General features: G+C 40.4%; 1 protein-coding gene across 1 annotated transcript in view; it reads right to left on the bottom strand.

Annotated features, from left to right (window-relative positions):
* Window positions 1–8043: 8043 nt before the first annotated feature.
* Window positions 8044–23891, bottom strand: part of LOC118714119 (oral-facial-digital syndrome 1 protein-like) — a 69812-nt gene continuing 53964 nt past the window's right edge. Inside the window, 5 exon segments of the mRNA XM_036429048.1 lie at window positions 8044–8162; window positions 8804–8869; window positions 10618–10770; window positions 11429–11580; window positions 20147–20266. Coding sequence (XP_036284941.1) covers window positions 8121–8162; window positions 8804–8869; window positions 10618–10770; window positions 11429–11580; window positions 20147–20266 — 533 coding nt within the window. The 3' untranslated portion in view covers window positions 8044–8120.

Below are 23891 nucleotides of genomic sequence, written 5' to 3'. Positions count from 1 at the left end.
AGCTACAGAAAGACCTGAAGATTCCTGCTGTTTATATTGGGTTAGGAAGTGCCCAGATCAGGCCCAGCTGCGAAGCAAGGAAAGCTGATGCTGTTGCCAATTTTGAGGCCTTTTATTGTTAAATTTGGGCTCCCTGACCCAGCAGCAGTTTTTCTGACAGATTTTAGGCTGAGAAAGGACAGGCCACTCAAATGCAAAAGCTGCTGCTTGGGTGGGTTTTTTTAATTGAGTGGGTGGGATCTTAGAGATTCACTAGGCAGAGAAAACAGAAATATCTGCCAGGTAGCCCTGTACCAAACAGGTCCCATCACACGAACAAAGACCACTGCAAGCTCCTCCATCTGGAAGAAAACCACCCCCAAGTTTTTATCCCAATGCCAGACAGTCCAGTTTCTCCCCGTATGTATCAGTTTCTCCCCAGAGCCTCATCTGGCACAGAAGCTCAGAGGAAGTAGGAGCTTATAAATTCAGTTCATGGTACCAGCTTTTAAGAGGAGTAGGTGGTTCTCCAGAAGCCTGTGTATTACTTAGCCCCAATCCATACTGTTTTTTACAGCTTATAGTTCTTACTTCCTATAGGGACATCTTTCCCTAGCTCTGAAACCCTAGGTATGGGGCTGGGACCCCTTGCTCTTCCAGGTGGCCTCCAAAGAGGCAATCTCCCTCCTGATTAACAAAGCAACACATTGGGTGCTAGAACAGCCTGTTCTGTGCTTTTTTACCTCCTACCAGTCTCAATGCACTTTCTTCTTTACCTCTCTAGTTGTAGTATTTCCCCTCATTCAGCTTTCCCATGGTTTTGGATCATGATTGTTCTGTGTTTTAGTTATAATTTTTATGTGGTTGTGAGAGGCAGCAAATATAAGCATTTACATACGCCACCATCTTGGTTCTCCTTTTGCTGAGGATTTTAGCATCTGTGTTCATCAGGGTTATTGTCCTGTAATTCCCTTTCTTTGTAGTGTCTTTATCTGGTTTTGGAATTAATATAATGCTGGCTTCATAAAAAGAGCCTATAAGTGTTCCTTCTTCTTGAAGTTTTTGAATAGTTTGAGGAGGATATGTGTTAGTTCTTTAAACTTTTGATAAAATTCTCCTGTGAATCCACCTGGCCCAGGATTTTGTTTGCTGGAAAATTTTTATTATCATTACTTCTTCTATTTCATGAATAGCTATTGCCCTACTCAGCTCTTCCTGATTGAATTTTAGAAGATTGTATAGTTCTAGGAATTTGTCCATTTTGTTTGCATATAATTGTTCAAGGTATTTGTTTTTCATCCATTGTATTTATGTGGTATGTGTTGTTATATCATCACTTTCATTTATAGTTTTATTTATTTGGGTCTTCTTTCATTGCTTCTTGATGCGTTTGAATAGAAATTCATCAACTTTGCCCGGACTGGTTTGGCTCAGTGGATAGAGCGTCCGCCTGCGGACTGAAAGGTCCTGGGTTCGATTCCGGTCAAGGGCATGTATCTTGGTTGCGGGCACATCCCCAGTGGGGGGTGTGCAGGAGGCAGCTGGTTGATATTTCTCTCTCATCGACGTTTCTGACTCTCTGTCCCTCTCAATTCCTCTCTGTGTAAAATCAATAAAATATATTTTAAAAAAAGAAATTCATCAACTTTATCATGTAAAAAAACAAACAAACAAAAAACAGCTCTCACATTCATTAATCTTTTGTACTGTCTTTTTATTCTCTACTAGAGGCCCGGTGCACAAAATTGGTGCACAGGGGAGGAGGGTGTTCCTCAGTACAGCCTGCTTCTCTCCAATCTGGGACCCCTTGAGGGATGTTGGACAGCAAGAAAAGCCCTTTGGAAGTAGAAGGAATCAACCCAGGACTGCTGGGTCCCAACTGCTCACCAGCCTACCTGCCTGATTGCCCCTAACCGCTTCTGCCTGCCAGCCTGATCACCCCTTAACCACTTCCATGCCAGCTTGATTGATGTCTAACTGCTCCCCTGCCAGACTGTTTGCCAACAAAAACCCTCCTCTGCTGGCCTGGTCACCCCTAACTGCCATTTTCTGCAGGGTTGATCGCGCCCAACTGCCCCCTCATAAAGACCTTATTCCTCTCAACTGCCCTCCCTTACAGGCATGGTGCCTCCCAACTTCCCTGCCATGCTTGCCTGATTGCCACTACTGCCCTCCCTTACAGGCCTGGTCCCTCCCAACTGCCCTCCCCTGCTGGCCATCTTGTGGTGGCCATCTTGTGTCCACATGGGGGCAGGATCTTTGACCACATGGGGGCAGTTATCTTGATCTTGTGTATTGGAGTGATGTTCAATTTGCATATTACTCTTATTAGATAGGGTAGAGGTCTGGTGCATGGGTGGGGCTGGCTGTTTTGCCCTGAAGTGTGTCCCAGATCAGGGTTGGGGTTCCCTTGGGAAGTGGGGTGACCGGGGCGAGGGGCCTGTGGTGGTTTACAGGCCAGCCACACACCTGACAACCCAAATAGAGACCCTGGAATCTGGAATTTATTTACCTTCCTCAATTGAAACTTTGTAGCCTGGAGTGGAGCCAAGCCTCCTGCTCACTCCCTGGCAGCAGCCATTTCTGTTGGAATTTATGTATATTCTTTGTAGCTTGGAGTGAAGGCCTGAGCCGACCAGGGCTACAGAAGCTTGGCTTCCTCTATCGCTTTGGGAAACTCTTGCCTCTTGCTCTTCTAGCTCCAGGGATCCCACCATTTCTGTTGGAATTTACTTATCTTCAATAATTGAAACTTTGCACTCTTGAGTGGATGCCTGGGCCTGCCAGGGTGTTTGAAAAGCTTGGCTTCCTTTATTGCCAGGGAAACCCAAGCCTCCCTCCTGTTCTCTGCGGCCACAGCCACCTTGGTTGGGGTTAATTTGCATAATTGCTCTGATTGGCTGGTGGGCGTGGCTTGTGGGGTGTAGCAGAGTGAGGTTAATGTGAATCTAACTTTTTTATCAGATAGGATGCCATTTATTTCCATTCTACTCTTTATTGTTTCATTCCTTCTACTTCCAAAGGGCTTTTCTTGCTGTTCTCATTCTAACTATGTAGTGCAAGGTTAGTTTATTAGTGTTTTTTCTTGTTTCTTGAGGTAGGCCTATAGCATCTATGTCTTTTTGTATTTTTCAATTTTCATTTTGTGAATGATGTAAAGTTTCATGGCATTATGGTCAGAGAAGATTCTTTATTGATCCAATCTTATTAAATTTATTGAGGCTTACTTTGTGTCCTAACATGTGTCTTACCTCTATGTTTCATGTGCACTTGTACTGCTTTAGGTGAAATTTTTTGAAGCTGTCTATTACATCCATCTGATCTGGTATGTCATTTAAAGCCACCATATCCTTATTGATTTTCTAACTGAACTATCTTTCCATTGATATCAATGGGGTGTTTAAATCCCCTACTGTGACTGTATTGCTGATAACCTCCTGCCTTCAAGATTTGCTTTACATATTTTGGGCTCCTATGTTTGGTACATAAATATTTACAAGATTTATATACTCTTGTTGGATTGCTATTGTTATCATTTTTTAGTGTTTTGTTGTCTTTTACCATAGCTTTTGCTTTAAATATATTTTATCAGGTATATTCTTTTGCTTTTAGACTGTAAATAGTTGCTTGCTTCTTTTAGACAAAAATTCTATATATATATATATATATATATATATATATATATATATATAATTTTTGTTTACCCTATGTCTTAAGTTAGGAACATTTAAACTTTTTACATTAATTATTACTGTGTTCCATATACAGTATATTGCTATTTTAGTCTTTTAACTATGTTCCTTTTTCTTCTTTACCTCTTCCTGTTCACTTCCTCTCCCCCTCCTCCTTAATGCAGCCCCTTTAACATTTTTTATAATATTTCAGTGGTAACAAATTTCTATTCATTTCGTTTGGGAAGCTCTTTATCTTCTAATTTTAAATAATAGCATTGCTAGATAATGTAGCCTTGTTTGTAGGTCCTTTATCTACATCACTTTGACTATTTCATGCCAATCCCATCTGACTTGCTGTTTCAGTTGATAGTCTTATGGGAACTGTCTTTCTCTTGAAGCTTTTAAGATTTTATATTTTCTAAAATAAAGACCACCCATTCGTTTTCAGTAATAAAGAACTTTGCAGTTTTAATTATTATGTGTCCTGGTGTGGGCCTCTTATTTGGGACGGTGATTCTTGGACTTGTATGCTGTGTGTGTTTTTTTCACAAGGATAGTATAGTTTTTGTTCATTATTTCTGAAAATAAGTTCTCATTTCCTTACTCAATCCCTTCTCTTTCTGATTCCCCTATGATGCAGATATTGGTGCATTTTATATTGTCCCAAATTTCCCTTGAACTATCCTTTTTTTTCTTCTTAATCCACACCTACCAGTACTTTTTCTATTGCTCTTCAGAGAATGAAGAAAGGGAGGAGAGTGATCAATGTGAGACACATCAACTGATGCTTCTTGCATGCATCCAAACCAGGGCCAGGGACAAACCTTCCACCCAGGCACATGTCCTTGACCAAGAACATGGTGTTCCAATGCTCTAATCAATAACACCAGCCAGGGCTAATTATTTTTTTCTTTTTGTTGATCTGATTGTGTTTTCTGTACCATCCCCCAAATTGGTGAATCATACCTCTGCTACATCTAACCTACCATTTATTCCTTTCAGTGTATTCCTCGTTTCAGATATATTCTTCTTCTTCTTCTTCTTCTTCTTCTTCTTCTTCTTCTTCTTCTTCTTCTTCTTCTTCTTCTTTTTTTAATGAGCAGCTAAAAGTGAGGTATTTTAAATTATTTTCAGGAGAGAAACATCAGTGTGTATGAAAAATAATTGAATTCCTCCCAAATGTATCCTGATTGGAGATTGAACCCACTTTCAGTTTATGGGACAATATTCCAACTAATTTAGCCACACTGGCCAGGTTAAGATATTGTATCCTTTATTTCTGACTGGTTATTTGTATGGTTTCTATTTTTTTTCATGCTGTTGCAGTTTTTATTAAGTGCCTTGTAGTTCTCACTATGTTCTTTGAACAATCTTATAACTTTTATCTGAAACTTTTGTCTGGCAAGTTGCTTGCTTCTATATTATCAATACTTAGCTCTTTGATTACAGGGGTCACTACCAAATAAATGTCACTTCAACAAATCAGATAAAGATTTGAAGTAAAATAAAGACCACCCATTCATTTTCTGTGATAAAGGACTTTTATGAGTCGGTTTTTTTGCCCAACATAGTCTTTCCTTGTAGAGCCCACAAAATTGGCAATGGTAAATTGTTTTTGTGAGTAGTAAGCCAGGACAGTAGACACATGGCATGGCTAGACCTGCCACAAGTGGAACAGCCATTCTGCACACCTGCCTCCAGTGTGCTCAAGCCCCTTCCACTACCACCACCACCACCACCACCCACCCCCCGCCGTCACCAAGAGCTGGCACAAAGTGCAAGCAAGCCTCAGATGTCGACTTCCCAGCTGATGCCCAAGGTGCAAGAAAGTCTTGGATTGTGGCTGCCCAGTTCCCTAGGGCCACCTGAGGCTCAGGTAACCAGGGCTGGTGGAGGCTTGCGATACCTACAGTGGATTGGGGCATCACCTTCCTCTGAGTGCCTGATCACCTCCTGCCCCTGAGGGCTCATGAACTGTGGAAGGGGGCAGGCCAGGTTGAGGGAACCCCTCTCCAGTGCATGAATTTTCTTTTTAGTTTGAATTTTATTTATATATACATGTTAATTTTAGAGAGGAAGGGATAGTTAGAAACATCAATGATGAGAGAATCATTGATCAGCTGCCTTCTGCATGGCTCCTACTTTTGATAGCACTCAAAACCCAGGCATGTGTCCTTGGCTGGAATAGAACCTGGGACCCTTCAGCCTGCAGACCAAAACTCTATTCTCTGAGCCAAATTGGCCAGGACCAAGTGCACTGGGCTCTAGTATTGAAATATAAAAAGCCCGAGATGTAGATTTTTGTAGGAAAGATGAGGGAAATAAATGTGAAAAGGTGTTGCCACTTCAACAGTAAAATTCGCAATCTGATTTTTTACATTTTTCAAATGAAATAATAGTAGTTATAAAATGAGTCTTTTTACTACTAGAAATTAACTCAGACTGCATGGTTTACCTATAGTTCTTTTTAAAAAAATATATTTTAAAAGTATCTTTTACAGAGAGAAAGGAAGATAGATAGAAAGCTAGAAACATCAATGAGAGAGAAACATCAACCAGCTGCCTCCTGCACACCACCCACCTGGGGATGTGCCCGCAGCCAATGTGCATGCTCTTGGCCAGAATCAAGCTTGGGACCTTTCAGTCTGCAGACTGACGCGCTATCCACTGAGCCACACCGGTTTTGGCTACTTGTAATTCTTAAATTTGATTTTGAAATTCACTCAGTTCTTTTATGTTAATTGTGTAGTTATTATTTATTCAAATTAAACATTGCTTACATTTTTTAGGTCTTTAGTGTAATTGATTTGTATCATGTGAAAGATCATCCAAAGAAAAGATCTTTACAATTATTTGAAAACTAGAGGCTTTAGTGCATGAAACTTGTGCATGGGGTATGAGTGTTCCTCAGCCCAGCCTGCAGGGATGTCCACATAGGGATCAGGCCTAAAGGGTAGTCTATCATCCCTCTCACAATCCAGGAATTCCTGGCTCCTAACCACTAGCCTTCCTGGCTGATTGCCCCTAAATGCTTCTGCCTGCCAGCCTGATCACCCCCTAACCACTCCCCTGACAGCCTGATCAACACCTAGCTGCTCTACCAGCCTGATTGCCAATAACTGCCCTCCTCTGCCAGCCTGGTCACCCCTAACTGTCTTCTGCAGGTCTGGTTGCTCCCAACTGCCCTACCCTGCTGGCCCTCGTCACTCCTAACTGCACTACTACGCAGGACTGGTCCCTCCCAAAGGCCCTCTCCTGCAGGCTTGGTCCCTCCAACGGCCCTCCCCTGCTGGCCATCTTGTGGTGGCCATCTTGTGTCTATAATTAGGAGCAGAATCTTCGACTATATAAAGGCAGCCATCTTGTGTGCTGGAGTGATGGTTAATCTGCATATTACTGTTAGTAGATAGGATAGAAGCCTGGTGTATGGGCGGGGCTGGCTGGTTTGCCCTGAAGGGTGTCCTGGATCAAGGTGGGGTTCCCTTGGGGTGTGGGGCGGCCTAGGCAAGGGACCTGTGGTGATTTGCAGGCTGGCCACACCCACTGTGACCCAAGTGGAGGCCCTGGTATCTGGGATTTAATTATTTTCTATAATTGAAACTTTGTAGCCTTAAGTGGAGGCCAAAGCAGGCCAGAGCAGGAAGAAAGCTTGGCATCTTCCAAACCCAAGCCTCCTGCTCCCTCTGTGGCCATTTTGGTTGGGCTAATTTGATGACTTGCTCCTGACTGGCTGGTGGGCATTGCTTGTGGGTGAAGTGGGGGTACCATTTGCATATTACTCTTTTATTAGATAGGATAACCATAATATTTCTAACTTTCTGCCTTAGTTTATAAAATTACTCTCAAAACGGTAAACAAAAAACAAAACAAAAAAAAACTTTCCTCTTGTTTTATATTTGCCTTTTATTAATAACTGACCATTTTTCAGTTGCATTGTATCTGTATAACTTTTTTTTGCCTTTTAATATTGAATCTACTAGAACATGCTCTCTGTATCTGATGCCTCTGATTGCAGAATGAGTTTTAATTACCCTTTCTTATGGTAAAGTCTCTGTAATATACTTAGCACATTGTTTTGCTCACTAGCCATCATGCTCTCCCTTCTTTTCCAAATCCACTTCCTCATTATATTGTCTTCAAGCTGGGCTTACTTAAAGGATGCCAGCAAAAGGCAGGCTTACCAGGATATCAAAGCAAAGAAGAACAGGAACTACAAGGTATTTGTTTGTAAACCAACAATCAACCAACCCTCAATCTTACATGTAAATGTTTTCCAGAAGGCTTCACATTGACAGCTGTGATAAACCATCAGATAGCTGCTCTGCAGTACAGATGTGTTTTTAATTTTATACTCTAGAGCACAAATGAAATGAAAAAGAAACCACAATAGATTAAACAAACAACTTTTATTGAGTATTCTTTTTATTATATTGTGTTCATGAGAAAAAAGTTTGGCAGCACAGGTGGTTACCAAGTCACCTGGTTCTTCATGAGACAGGCCTGTGAAACCAAATTAAAGAAAGAGAAAAATTTTAAAAATTTGTTAAATTCTTGACAGCTCATTTGGGGACCTTTCTAATGTTCTCATTCCACCCCTAAGGAGCTTTTGCCCTCACTTACCGTATTTTTCGGACCATAAGACGCACTTTTTCCCCCCCAGAAGTGGGGGGCAAAAGTCCCTGCGTCTTATGGTCTAAATATAGCCTACACATAGACTTTTAAAAAAAAGTTTTTTTACTTGCCGGCTGTGTGTGGTCTCTGTGTGCTTGCCCGGCTCTAAAATGGTTCTAAATGCTGTTTACTTTACAGGGTTGATTACATGTGTTTATGACTGTGATGTTGGGTTTTAATGCACATAAAATATTTTAGGACACTATTTGTTTCAGAATCTTTTTTTCTTCATTTCCCTTCTCTAAAAACTGGTGCGTCTTATGGTCCGGAGCGTCTTATGGTCCGAAAAATACGGTAATTTTGTATCAGTAGCCATAATATAACTTCAAAATACAATATATTTATTTAGAAGTCAGTAATTTTGATTAATTCATTGATTCCTTAAAGGCAGGCTTCAACATCTGAATGGTGCCCTTGGCTAACAAAGCCAGCAATATGATAAATGATTTGCATAATACAATGTTGGAGAAATCATACCTTTTAGTCTTTGTCACTAGAGGCAGCGTGTTCACTTGTGAGCCTTCTCTAACACCCTTTATTGAGCTCTGAAAAGAGGGGAAAGAATAATTTTGAAATTAGGTATGTATTAAGGTATCGATTTTTTAAACACATTCAATTTCTCTGAAACTCTTTTAAAATGACTTTTAAGAAAATCAGAGAGGAATGGAGAGGTAGAGATAGAAACATCAATGATGACAATCACTGATTGGCTGCCTCCTATATGTCCCCCACTGGGGGTCAAGCCCACATCCTAGGTATGTGCCCAGACCAGGAATCAAACTGTGACCTTCTGGTTCACAGGTCAACACTCAATCACTGAGCCATGCTCGTTGGGCTGAAAACTATGTATATTAAACACACACACACACACACACACACACACACACACACACCACACACAGTGAGTGGCCAAATTAGCTATACACTGCATCATATAGAATATGGAAATTGAAGGCCTTTCCGAATACCTTTGCTGTCTGCAGTCACCAAGATAAAATGTCTCCAATTCGCATAGGAACATAATAAGGATTGGCCAGTCAAGCATTGGAAAAAAGTCATGTGGTCCTATGTTTCCAGTTGCATCATGCAGTGACAGAGTGAGAATTTTGCAGAAACAGAATGAAAGCATGCACCCCACATGCATGAGTACAACCCTTCAAGCTGGTGGGGGGGGGGCAGCATTATGATCTGGGGCATATTTTCCATGATTTGGGCCCTTATTTCATGTGGAACAACGTCTGAATAGCACAACATACCTAAGTACGGTTGCTGATCAAGTTTATGCTGACGGTGTAACATGATGATACGCTATCATGTTGATGGTGTATCCCATGGAGATGGCTTCCTCCAACAAGACAATGTGCCATGCCATGGTGCTCATATTGTGCAGGAGTGGTTTCAAGAACATGAGGGAGACATTACCTTGCTTAGGTGGCCCCCACCATCACCAGATCTCAATCCAACTGAGCATTTGTGGGACGAAGTTAAAAGAGCCATCAGGCAGCTGGTTCCACAACCATCAAATCTCACAGAAATGGAAGTGCTATTCATCAGATAAGGTGTCATATTCCTCAAATCACCTTTCAACATCTTATGGAGTCAATTGCCAAGAAGAATCACTGCAGTACTGAAGGCAAAAGGTGGCCCAACGAAGTGCTGACAGGGTGGTCATAACAGTCTGGCCTCTAAGTGTGTGTGTATATACAATATATATAACTTGAGTCTAAAAAGAAGGTGACTTTTAGATATGAAATTTAGCAAGCACATCAAACTATCCTGTGTACATTCTCAATAGTCATAGTATTATAGACTTATGTAACATATTAGAGTCCCAGTGCATGAAATTCATGCATTCAGGGGGGTCCCTCAGCCCATCCTGTATCCTCTTAGTCCAGGAGCCTTAGAGGGATGTCCCACTGACAGCCTTAGCGCTGCCTTGGAGGTGGGAGAGCTGGCACCACTGTCGTTGCACTTGCCTGTTATAAGCCCCGTCTTCTGTCTGACAGCACTCCCTCCGTGGGAGCACACTGATCACCAGGAGTCAGCTTCTGCAATGAGCATTAGTCCCTGATGCTCAGTGGGCATCACAGGGACCGCTTTCACTCTTTGGCCCAAGCAAAGGAGATAAAATTTTGTGAAAAGTGTAACATACATATAACTCAAGGCTCCATTTAAATTTTGGATTTCCTCTGCTGTTACCTTTTTGTCTCCAACTCCTGTCCCAAAGTTTTCTAACAAACCCCAGACGCACTCACACCTCCACACACAGACCACTGGACCACAGCATCAGTACCTTATCCACCTTCTTTATGTCTCTATCCTTCTGGGTGATGTGCATGTATTTCTTCAAAGCATATTCACCACATACAGATTTGTCTTCCATTTCCTGAGCACTCATTTCTAATTGTTTCTCCATTTCAGTCTTGAAAGACTTTCCAATCATCTTCTGTAAGTAGATGACCAACAAAATAGGAGATACACATATACATTTTAAAAACACAATACAAAACTAGTATTGTAACTCTGGTTCTTTATGCAAAATGTGCATGCCAGAAAACTGTTTCATTCATTGCTACTATCAAAGGGGAACAAATATGTCATGTAATGAAGGATGGGATTATTTTGCCTAAAGTCTCTGTTCTCTAGATCAAATGAGCCAGGCATTCAAGGAACATGATATGAAAGATTAATCTATGTTAAGGTCCCGCAGGCATAAGAAGTAGCAGAGTAATCCATCTGCCTGGGACCAGAATCAGCACATAGAAAGACAAAGACAATGAGAAGGAAAGAGAGCTTGGCAGCCTGAGGAAGCCACCATGGACTGGCAGCCACCTCCCTGGGTTATCTCTGGGTAACTAGGTAGCTGACCTGGAAACCCCTTACACTGGGAAGATCTACAGCAAAGGAGAGTCCATCTCCTTTCTGGGTGTGTTTTCAGGAATATGAGAACACATGCCCATGGTCTTGCAAAGTTCCCCTTTCCTATGAGACTCCTATGATGCACGAGAACAGCCCTTCTCAGTGGGCTTATGCACAGGAGAGGATCAGGATGCCTGCTAGTTACCTACTAGCATGGAGAACTGAGCTATACTCATAATTATTACCCTTTCTTGACCCAGTTTTTCTGGTTTCCTCCATTCCCTTTCTAAAGCTTTCTGTTCATTCTGCCTTCTTTCTTCTCTCCGCTTGTGTTCTTTCAGCAAGTTCCATATTCTTTCTTCTTCACTCTCTCCTCTAACTTCTTTCTCATCTGCACCTAAAGGGACAGAATAAAAAGAGCAGAAGACCAAGGGAGATTGCTCAAATCTCAGTTGACTATGTTGGCTTACTGATCCAGTTTCATGGTCTCGCAGCCTCCAGCATCACACCTGGCACAGCACCCGCCTTTTACTTTACTTAGATGAAAACAAGTCACCCTGTCACGAACCTCAACTGTACTCCCCACCAACATCACATTTCCTTATCCTCCTCACCTCTTCCTCCCTCCTCTGCCCTTCAAAAGTCTTGCTTTTCTGCCTCTACACTAAGTTGTAGCTCCCTATTTAGGATTCTAACTTAGTCTGTATTTATTACCACAGCAGTTGCATAACTCTTCCCCTAAATCCCACAAAGGCAATCAGGCCTCTCTCACCCAGAGCAGTACAAAAATAGTACAAAATCAGCACCCCATCCTGAACCCCCTAGTCATCTCACCATTTCCCACTTGAGCTGATCCCTTCCTAGAGTTTTAGCTATTAGCTCTGCCCTGATCATTCCCATATCTTTTTCTCTAGCACTGATCTCTCCCCCAGCCTCATCCATGTTTGTGGCTAGTTCCCTGCCATCAACACATGAAAATCCCAGAGCATCAGCTTCATACCTGAAGTTACCTGAAGAAAATCCCCCAGTGTCAGCTCCATTCCCGTTCTTTTAATCATGCCTTTCTATACTACCTTCACTCAGCCACCACGGCTTACAGGTTCTAACTACCCACCTTGCTGCAATTACAGTTCCTCTCACCATTTACTTAGCTGTGGCTAAAATAACCTAGTCTCCCTGACATTAGTCTCTGCCTTTAGGCAACTCACCTTCATCACTACCTGTCATTTTCTGAGGAGAAGACTTAGATTTCTGTTGCTGTATCTGCTCTAGTGGTACCCAGACCTTCTTTCCGGGCTGACTTGAAATAGTACACTAGTTCTGCACTAGTACACTGTATCTTCAGCAAGACTCCAGACTCATGCTACCTGAATACAGCTGTGCCTCTCTTGCTCTGTTCTTTGCTTTCAATCTCTCCCAACCTAATACTCCCTTCCTCCTACCTCTCCTAGACAATCCCACCCTTGAGCAAGCACCCAATTAAATGCCTGTGTTCATGGACTGATAGAATACTATTAAAATGTGCCTACTATCCAAAGAAATCCTTACATTCAATGCAATCTCTATTAAAATGCCAATGGCATATTTCACAGATCTAGAAATATACAAAAACAAAACAAAACAATATGGTACTAAAAAAAAAGACCCCAATAACCACAACATTCTTTTTTTTTTTTAATAGCAAAGGTGGAAATTTATTAAAGAACAAGTACAGACTCTCATATGGAAGGGGAAAGAGTACCACAGAACAACTCCCACCTAGGGAGGGTAGAATGGTCTCCTAGCCACAACATCCTTGAGAAGAAAAGAACAAAGTTGAAGGAATCATAATATTGGGTATATCAAGCTATATTATAAAGCCACTGTAATCAAAACAGCCTGGTACTGCCACAAGAATAGGCATATAGATAAATGGAACAGAATAGAAAATCAAAGTCATTATGTTCTATTAATACTTGACAAAGGAGGTAAGAGCATACAATAAAGTCAAGTCAGTCTCTTCAATAAATGGTTTTGGAATAATTGGACATAAACAACAGAAATCTAAGTCTTCTCTTCAAAAAAAAAAAAAAAAAAAAAAAAAGGAAACTAGACCGCCAAATTACACCATACATAAAAGTAAACTCAAAATGGAAAAAAAGACTTAAATAAAAGTCATGAAACCATAAAAATCTGAAAAGAAAACAATGGCAACAAAATATCCGAATACTCATTGATATGATGTTTTAGGCAAAAGAAACAAAGGAAAAAATAAACAAATGGAACTACATTGAACTGAAAAGCTTTTGCAAAGCATAAAAAGTCAACATCAAAATGAAAAGGGAACCCACTATTGGAGCACATATTTGCCAATAATACATACAATAAAGGATTAATTTCCAAAACACATAAAGTACTCATACAATCCACCAAAAGAAAAATAACCACATTAAAAATAGGCAGAGGGGCCGAAACCGGTTAGGCTCAATGGATAGAGCGTCGGCTTGGGTACTAAAAGGTCCTGGGTTCGATTCTGGTCAAGGGCATGTACCTTGGTTGCGGGCATATCCCCAGTAGGGGGTGTGCAAGAGGCAGCTCATCGATGACTCTCTCTCATCGATGTTTCTAACTCTCTATCTCTCTCCCTTCCTCTCTGTTCAAAAATCAATAAAATATATTAAAAAGTAAATAAATAAAAATGGGCAGAGGGTATAAATAGATAATTCTCCAAAGACAACATACAAATGGCCATTAAGACAGGAAAATATGCTTAATGACACTTTTGAAAGATACAAATTAAAATGACAATGAGGTGCAACTGCACACCAGCCAGAACAGCTACTATTAGTGCTGGTGAGGTTGTAGATAAGAAGTAACCCTAGTACTCTTCTGGCAGGAATAAAAGACTGATACAGCCACTAAGGAAAACAGTACTCCTAAAGTGACACCTCTCCACCACCATATTTACAGTATTTTGTACTTGCCTTGTCACAATCACATTTATCTGTTTGTCCTACATCTATTGTTCCAGGCTTTGTCTATCCCCTGTAACTCAAAGCAAAAGTCTTCACTTGTCACAGGTTTAACTCAATGTCAATTGCACAGATGATTATGCTTGCTTTTCTCCTCTGGCTCTAGAAGAGTCTAAATTTTTTGTAGGCTACACTTCCCCCACAGGAATGCTAAGAGTCAAATTCACCAAAGGACTTTACAAGTTTTTGCTCTGCCCCATTCCAAATTCCTGGCAGAAACTGATTTCATTTTACTATGAGTCTTTTCGGTCTCATACTCCTAGTCACAAAATTCAAATACCAGAGGAAGCAGATCATTATTTTCACAGGCAGAAATTCAATCTCCTCTTTGTATGCAGTCCTAAATGACATCATTTTATCTCGTGGAATAACAACTTCAAAATAGAAATGCTGTTTGGTTGCTGACTTTAAAAAGAAAAAAAAAGGACTACATCTTTGCTGTGCATTGCATAACCAAATTTCATTCAGCAGTGGACCACATATATGATGGTGGTCCCATCTTCTATATCTATCCTATATAATAAAGAGGTAATATGCAAATTAACCCTCACAAGATGGCTGCCTGTGACCAGACAGGCAGGGGGGTTAGTGAGGGAAGACCCAACGACTGAACAGCAGGATGCATGGGGAAACCAGACTGTAGGGGGTGCCGTACCCTAATAAATGGTTAATACGCTAATTAGACCAGAGACCTACTGGACATCCTTCCAGAGAAAGCGATGGTGGCAGGACTGAAGCAGAGGCAGTCAGAAGTGATCAGGCAGCAGGGGAGGACAGTTAGGGGGGACTAGGCCTGCAGGGGAGGGCAGTTGGGGGCACCAGGCCAGCAGGAAAGACACAAGGCGGGGCACCAACCCTGCAGGGGAGGGCCAGTGAGGGCAAATAGCCCTGCAGGGGCAGGCAGTTGGAAGGACCAGGCCTCAGGGGAGGGCAGTTGGGGGTGACCAGGTCTGCAGGGGAGGGCTGTTGGGGCTCGGCCTGCACTCTCTGACAGGGAGCAGTTAGGCCTCAATCAGGCTGGCAGGGGAGTAGTGAGGGGGCAATCAGGCAGGCAGGCAGGCGGGTGGTTGGGAACCAGCAGTCCTGGATTGTAAGAGGGACGTCTGACTGCCCATTTAGGCCAGATCCTTACATGATCCCAAATGGAGAGAGTGCAGGTTTGCCTGAGGGATACACACACATACCCTGTACACGAATATCATGCACTGGGCCTCTAGTAATGATAAAGGTTTATGTATTTACTGCACTACACTTTTAATCATTGTTTTATAGTTAATTTTTTCTATTGATAAAGAAAAAATGTGCTGTGAAATGGCATCCCATGTTATACTGGCAGCAGCCTCATGTTTATTATGTCTCTCAATGGCATCATTTTCTCTTGTGTTTGATTTAATCTTGTCTTGTATAGTAACATTCTATATGTGCTTGTACCTGAGGGAAATAGACTACCTGAGGTGTACTATTTAGATTTACATAATTTGCACTCTGGTGTTTGCACAAAAGTGAATCCCTGAAGGACACATTTCTCAGAATATATTCCTGCTGTTAAATAGCACGTTTTGTAGCCACCTAATTACTATTTCCACTGAGCACTTCAAAGATATCAAGTTTTGGCCTTTTCCACTTCCCTTTGTACCCAGATGAAGAGGGGAAATGACTATTGAAGAATTTTTCAATGATCGTTATAAACACTACTTAAGAATAATTTTAAAAACTAGTGTTATAATTTTGATTCTATCTCTGAGGCAGAACACCTATCAACTCAGTTGGTTTCCCTTATTATATTATGCTATTTTTATTCCCTACTCACCCAGATCTCTGCCAAATACCTATCACATTCACTCTTGGGTGGCTGCTGCCCCAACTCAGTATCTACCCCATCAGAGGTCTTGGTGACAGCTAGCTGACTGCTGACTTCCCCACTAGAAGTTCTATGAAGAAAGGGCTTGAATTGGTCCTCTGCAGTATGCCCAGCACCCAACACACCCAACAGAAGGCTCTTGTTTTTCTTTTTTCACAATTAAATCAATGAGGTGACATTGGGTGATATATGGAGAGAAGGTTTTCAATCAAGTCTCGCTGAATGATTGCTCTTCAGGATGGTTTACTCTGGAATCAGTAATAACAATCCCTTCAGAGTCTCTAGCTTCCTTTAGCAATTCCTCATATCCTTGAGTATACTGACTTAAACCAAGAAACTACTTACAAGGGACTTTGTACACATTAACAGACTGCAACACAAACAAAAAATCATATGATCATTTCAATCGATGCAGAAAAAGCATGAAAAAATCCAACACATTTTTTGATAAAAACTTTCAGTAAAGAAGGGATAGAGAGATCATACCTCAACATAATAAAAAGCCATACTGAGTGGTCAGATTATTATGATCTCTCTGTATATTCTATATAATAAAAGGCTAATATGCAAATTGTCCCCTCAATCAATTCTACCAGCATGCAGGCCGGCCAACTGCCCATGTTCCCTCCCCCTAGCCAGGTTGGCCTGACCTCACCCATGCTTGAGTTCATGCACCAGGCCTCTAAAAAATACACACACTCTCTCTCTCTCTCTCTCTCTCTCTCTCTCTCTCTCTCACACACACACACACACACACACACACACACACACACACACTGATGGCCAGATTATTATAATCTCTGAATGAATAATAATCTGGCCACTCAGTATATATCCTATATAATAAAAGGCTAATGTGAAAATTGTCCCCTTTACCAGGAGTTTGACCAGCAGGCAGGCTGCTAACCGCTCATGGCCACTCCCCCTGGCCAAGCTGTTTGGATCCCACCTATGCACCATGCACATATTCATACACATATACATACACAGAGTGGCCAAGTTCTTATGCATCCAGAGATCATAATAATCTGGCCACTCGGTGTATATGACAAACCAACAGCCAATATCATACTCAATGGCAAAAAACTAAAACCATTTTTCCTAAGAACAGGAAGACAGGAATGTCCTCTTTCACTACTTTTGTTCAACATAGTGCTGTAAGGGCTAGCCACAGAGATCAGACAAGAACCCTATATAATAAAACACTAATATGCAATGGCAGAACAACCAAACAACTGAAAAAAACTGGTTGCTATGACATGTGCTGACCACCAGCAGACTTGTGCGAAACTTGGTAGGTACTGGCAGCAGGCAGCAGAGCTTGGAACATGGCAGGTGTTAGCCACGGCAAGATGGTGGAGCAGGTGAGTGAGGGCACCAGAAAAAGGCAAGGTGCTGGTCACTGTCATAAGGGCAAGCGTCTGGTGGTTACTGAAAATTCTTTGCTCTCATGCGCTGCAGTCCTGCTCAGCACTCAAACCTGCTGCGGGCACTGATCCTGCTGCTCATACCCACTGCCAGCCCCAATCACCTCTGAAGGCTATGTGTGGAAAAGTTCTGGACATGAATGACATAATGACCACAGTCATTAAAACTATTAACTTTATATGGGCACATGGCCTGAATCATCGCCAGTTCCAGGGTACTAGTGGGGCTAGTATGCCAGCAGCAGCAGCAGGAGCGGGACTGCTGACAGACAGGGGATTGGGGGCTGCGGTGGGAGGGGCTGCAGAGGATGGCTAAGACCTGCCCTGTACCCACTGAAGTCTCACAGCCCAAAATGGAATCATTTTTGAAGAACTGTCTTAAGCAAAAACTTTGTCAGACTTGGACTAGTAAGAAAAATACAACCTTCCAAAACTCAATCAGGAAAAAATAGAAAACCTGAATAAGCTGATGAAATTGAAGCAGTAATTAAAAAACTTCTAGCAAAACAAAAGCCCTGGTCCATTCAAGGTGCATGAATTCACCTTGGGCCCCTAGTAAGAAATAAAAGGCATCCCAATTGGAAAAGAGGAAGTAAAACTTTCATTATTTGCAAAAGACATGACACTGAACCTAGAAAATCCTAAAGACTCCATAGAAAAAACTACTGGAGTTAATAAATAAATCTGGTAACAAAGCAGGATATAAAATTAACATTCAGTAATCTATGGCATTTTTACACATCAATATTGAACTCTTAGAGAGAGAAATAAAAAATAAACCCCATTTTTGTAGCATTGCAACAACAAAAATTGAGACACTTAGGAATAAACTTAACCAAGGAGGTAAAACACCTATAGGATTTGCAAAAAGAGGAAGACTATCGAAATTAGAGGAAGAATATACTATGTTTATGAACTGGAAGAAATAAAAATCATTAAAATGTCCATATTACCCAAAGCAATCTTTAGATTCAATGCATGCCTATTAAAATATCAATGGCATGTTTCACAGACTTAGAAAAATACTCTAAAAATTATACCAAAAAGACTCCAAAAGCTGAAATCTTAAGAAAAAAAAATGGAATGACAATATTAGAATTAAGTTATACTACATAACCATTATAATCAAAACAGCCTGGTACTGGCACAAGTATCGCATATAGATCAATGGAACAGAATTAAGAACCCAGAAATTGAACCACACCATTATACTCAGTTAGTATTTGACAAAGGAGAAAAGGGCACACAAGGGAGCAGATCCAGTCTCGCCAAGGAATGGTGTGATAATTAGACAGATACATGAATATGAAACAAGACCACCAAGTTACACCATACACAAAATAAACTCAAAGTGGATAAAAGATTTAAATTTAAGTTGTGAAACCATAAAAATCCTATAAGAAACCACAAGTAGCAAAATCTCAGAGATTTTATGTATCAACATGTCTACAGGTACAATGCCTAGGGCAAAGGAAATTAAGAAGAAAAGAAACAAAAGGGGCTATGTAAAAATAAAACAGCAGCTGCACAGCAAAAGAAACTATCAAGAAAATAAAAAGAGAATCTACTGCATGGGAGAACATATTTGCCTGTGATACATCCCATAAGAGTTAGTCTAAAAATATAGAGATAACTCATACTATTTAACAAAGAAAGATAAACAATTCGATTAAAAAATGGACCAAGAACTTAAATGGTTGCTACAGCCCAAGAAATAAAACCAAACATTGACTCATTGATCTGGGGAAAACGGTGACAGACATCTAGCCAGAAAACAAAACAATGAGCATTTTAGGTACATTCCATATTACTGTTTTACTTGATACCAATATTACTGTTTTGCTTGATAGCATATGAGTTGGTTAACAGCACTGTTAAGGAAAAGATTGTTCCACTCATTTTAAATTCACACTTCTGGTTAACACTGTCAGTTTATGACTGTTCAGTAAACCATTCAGCCCGCGATTTCGGCTGGATTTTAGATTTTGGCCCCTTCTCTGATTGAGTTCGACACCCCTACCCTAGGCATTGTATCAACAGAAAAAATGTGGCAGTAAAAAAGAAATAACTCTTACCATTTGCAACAGCATAGAAGGACCTGGAGAGCATTATGCTAAATGAAGTAAGCCAGTCAGAGAAAGGTAAGTATCACATGTCTCACTCATGTGTAGAATCTAATGAATAAAGTAAACTGATGAACAAAAATAGACCAAGAGACATAGAAGCACGGAACAGACTGTGGAACCTCCGAGGGAAGTCAGGAGATGATAGGTGGGTGGGAAGAGCTCAGTCAGTGAACCTGTATGCATAATGTGTGAACAAAGACAATGGATGGTAAGGGCCTGTGTGCTTGTAAGTGGGGGTTGGGGAAGGAGGCACCAGAAGCAGGCTGGAAGAGGTCAATGGGAAAAAGAGGGAGACTTCTAATAATAGTTTCAACAGTAAACATTTTTTAAAAGCCATTGTTCTGGAAAGATTAATAAGAAGCAATTCCTTCACTTTCTCCTCTTTACATGTTCAAATTGGAAGTTATTTCAGAAATGTATTAACAATGGCAACACACCAACTCTAAGACTTTAAATAGTTTATGCTTACAAAGATCCTCTCTCAGACTGGTATTCAGTACCTGTCATACTCTCTGTAGTGCAACCAAGAAAAACTTACTTGAGTATTGAGAGGAGATAGGTCTGGCAGGAGGAGCACCTAAGGCAGTTTCCAAAGGAGGCATGTCACCAGCAGGATGAAGGCCATTCACTTCAAACTGTATAGGCATGTCTGCTGCATCTATTACAGGTAAAAATGAATGTCCCAGCAGTCCTTAACAACAGCAAAAGAAGGCAGGACCATATGGGGGTAACTTTGTCTGCACTCAAGTCTCAGACAAAGCAACCAACATAGATCTTTTTCTACAGAATTAATCCTAAGGTGCTTCAGCATAGCCACTTGCTAATGTATTCACTTCTCAAAGTGTTATTACACTTAAAAAAATTAGATTTCCAAAACTAAAATTATAACCTAACAAGAAAGTGACAAAATTAACCTGACTTGCTAACAATTATATAAACTCCATTTAAATAGTAAAGCCTTAACAAAATTGTTAAAAACTTTGTTGCAGTGAGGGGGGAGAAAATGGCTACAGAATAGACAGCCGTGTTCTGAGTCTTGTTCCGGAGCAGAAGGAAAGAACAGCTCAGGGTCGCACTGGAAGTGTTTGTTAGCAAGCTAAGGGACAGGCGAACTCTAGGAGAAGGTGAAGACTTCTGGACAGGGTTCCCCTGACAGGGAAGCACCCACGGTGGCTGGGTCCCCTCGCTGAGCTACGGGCTTGGACAGGGAAATCTCGCCATCTTGATAGGAAAAGTGGATCTTGTCAGAGGCCTGAATATCCACAGCTGCGAGTCCCAGAACACCGATCGCAGGTGGCTTGAACGCTTGGACTCAAAGGAGCTCTCTACTGCACCATGGAAAAGTCAGATTTCACAGCGATAAACGCACACTGCGGAATCTGGAGGATCAGGGAGGTGTTTACATGGAGAAGCCCCGGGCAGTTGGGCTGGTGTGATCAGTGATTGTGAAAGGGGCTCCACAAAGCTGTGAACAGGGGGGATCTCTAAAGAGCAACCCATTTTGATTTGACGTGGTGGGATAGCCTGCAAGTTTCAGGGGTGTGCAGTCTGCTTGGACTTGCCCTCCAGCCTTCACAAACTGGTTGAGTGTCACAGAGAAAAAGAAAGCTAGACAAGCCTTAGGGTCCTGGAAGTCAACCCAGAAACACTGCCTCCCGGAGTCTGAATTACAAAATAAAAAATAAAAGAACACCAGAAATTAAGATACTGCCTGCTTAAAAAATCAGGACTGGATTACAACACTGAGGATCAATGAAATTGCAGGAAACTGGAATACTGTCCAGACTGGGAAACAGGTGTGCCAAACAGAACGATAGAGAAAGTAAATTACCTTTACTACTATATATTTTATTTTTTAGTTTTTTTAATTTTTGTTTTTATTTTTATTATTTGCATCATTTACTCAAACTATTTTTTCTCTGACTTGATTTAACCTTTTTAATTATTAAATTTTATTTGTAATCAGCATTATTAACTACTACTATTTTACATTTTTATTGTACTTACTTTGCCTTTTTTATTGCTTTTTAAAAGTGTCATATTATTTGCTTTTTATTTCACTTTGGGACTAGTGTTCTACAGTCTATTTTCACCTTTCTTTCACCATCACTTTATTCTCTCTCAACTCTACCTTTATGCCATCACTTTCTTCCTAACCTTTCCCCCTTTGGTGTCCTGTTTATCTTAACCTTCCCCTGTTCTAGAATTTCCCTGTTGTTTACCCCCTGCTAAAATTTCACCTTACTTATATGTACAATATATCTCATTTTCAACCTCCTGCTCCAAGTCCATAAACACCTCCCTTTTCACTGTCCTAAAAAATATATATATATTTTTTCTGTCTTTTTTTTTTTAATAAAATATATTTTATTTATTTTGTACAGAGAGGAAGGGAGAGACACAGAGAGTTAGAAACATCCATGAAAGAGAGTCATCGATCAGCTGCCTCTTGCACACCCCCTACTGGGGATATGCCCGCAACCAAGGTACATGCCCTTGACTGGAATCTAACCTGGGTCCCTTCAGTCCCCAAGCCAACGCCCTATCCATTGAGCCAAACCGGTTTTGGCCTCCCTCTCCTTTTGAAGTTGTTTGAATGTTAACTATACTAAAGTTTTATGCATTTTTGTGAGATTGTTTTGCTTATTCTTTTTGTTTGATTGTATGTGTTTGTTTGCTGTGTTTTAGTTTGTTTTTTTTACTTCTGCTTTCACTTTCCTCTCTTGATATTAGTTGGAGTAGGTTGTATTAATCTCCAGATACTTATTTGTGGACATTTGCTGTGATTAATGGTTGTTCTATTAGAGTTTCCTCCCCATATTATGTGTAGTTTGTTCCATGTTTCTCTATTAGTCTCAATCTAGCCTCATATATATATATATATATATATATATATATATATATATATACATACACATACTCACACACATATATATGGTCTCATATATATATAGTCTAATATACATATATATATATATATATATATATACACACACACACACATACAAACACACACACACACACACACACACATACACACATGCATATATTTTGCTCCTTCTCCCAATTTCATTTTGACAATCCATTTTTTTCTTTCTTTCTTTTCTTTTTTTTTACTCTTCTATTTCTCTTACACTCTAATTTGCCTTTCTCTTGTGGTCACCGATATTGGAGGTAATTAATATCGAGAATAGATCGCTGTTCAGTACCTTGTGTGTTGTAGCTGGTTGTGTTGTATTCTGTACCTTTAAATCAATGCAGGAGAGAGAAAACTACATAACCAGACATCTGAAGAGAGACCATGGGGAGACAAAGAATCAGCCCATATTTGAAAGAAAAACAGGCATCACAAGAAAAAGAAGTAAATGAATTAGAGACAAGCTAACTATCAGAACAAGAATTCAGAGAAATGGTCATGAGGTGGCTGAAAATAATGGAAGACAAATTTGACAATATGAGTAAGTACCAAGAGGAAATGAGGAAGAACCAAAAATAAATAAAAAATAACATCACTGACGTAAAGAACTTAATACAGAGCATCAACAGTAGACTAGAAGAAGCAGATGACTACATCAGTGAGCTAGACAAAATGGAAAAAAATACCCAATTAGAGCAGCTTCTAGGGAAAAAAAATTCAAAAGCAGGAAGAGAGCCTAAGGGAACTTTGGGACAACACAAAACAAAACAACATCCACATAATAGGAGTTCTAGAAAAAAAGGAAACTGAGGAAAGCATAGAAAACCTGTTTCAAGAAATAATGATAGAAAACTTTCCTGAGATAGAGAAGAAAAAACCCACACAAACCCAAGAAGCTCGCAGAGTCCCAAGCAAAATGAATCCCAAACGACCAACACAAACACACATTATAATTAAACTGGCAAACACCAACGACAAAGTAAGAATCTTAAAATCTGCCAGAGAGAGACAAAGTTACATTAGACTAGCAACTGATTTCTCAACAGAAACTCATCAGGCCAGAAGGGAATGGAATGAAATATACAAAGTCATGGAAAAGTACAGGAAAGAATACTATACCCAGCAAGGCTATCAAGCAAAATTGAAGGTGAAATCAGGAGCTTCACAGAAAAAAAGACTAAGGGAATTTATCACCACCAAACCAGCAATGCAAAAAATGCTAAAGGATCTGCTGTAAAAGAAAAAAAAAAAAAAAAAAAAAAAAAAAAAAAAAAAAAAAAAAAAAGAAGAAAAAAAGAAGTAGAAGAAAAGAAAAAGAAAAAAGAAATAGGAAGTGAAGAAGGAACAGAGGAGTATAGAGTAAAAA

The sequence above is a fragment of the Pipistrellus kuhlii genome, unplaced genomic scaffold, assembly GCF_014108245.1.
Source record: "Pipistrellus kuhlii isolate mPipKuh1 unplaced genomic scaffold, mPipKuh1.p scaffold_m20_p_98, whole genome shotgun sequence".
In the NCBI taxonomy this organism is placed as follows: Eukaryota; Metazoa; Chordata; class Mammalia; order Chiroptera; family Vespertilionidae; genus Pipistrellus; species Pipistrellus kuhlii.
The sequence above is the reverse complement of the archived record's forward strand: the minus strand, read 5'-3'. Positions and strand labels throughout refer to the sequence as shown.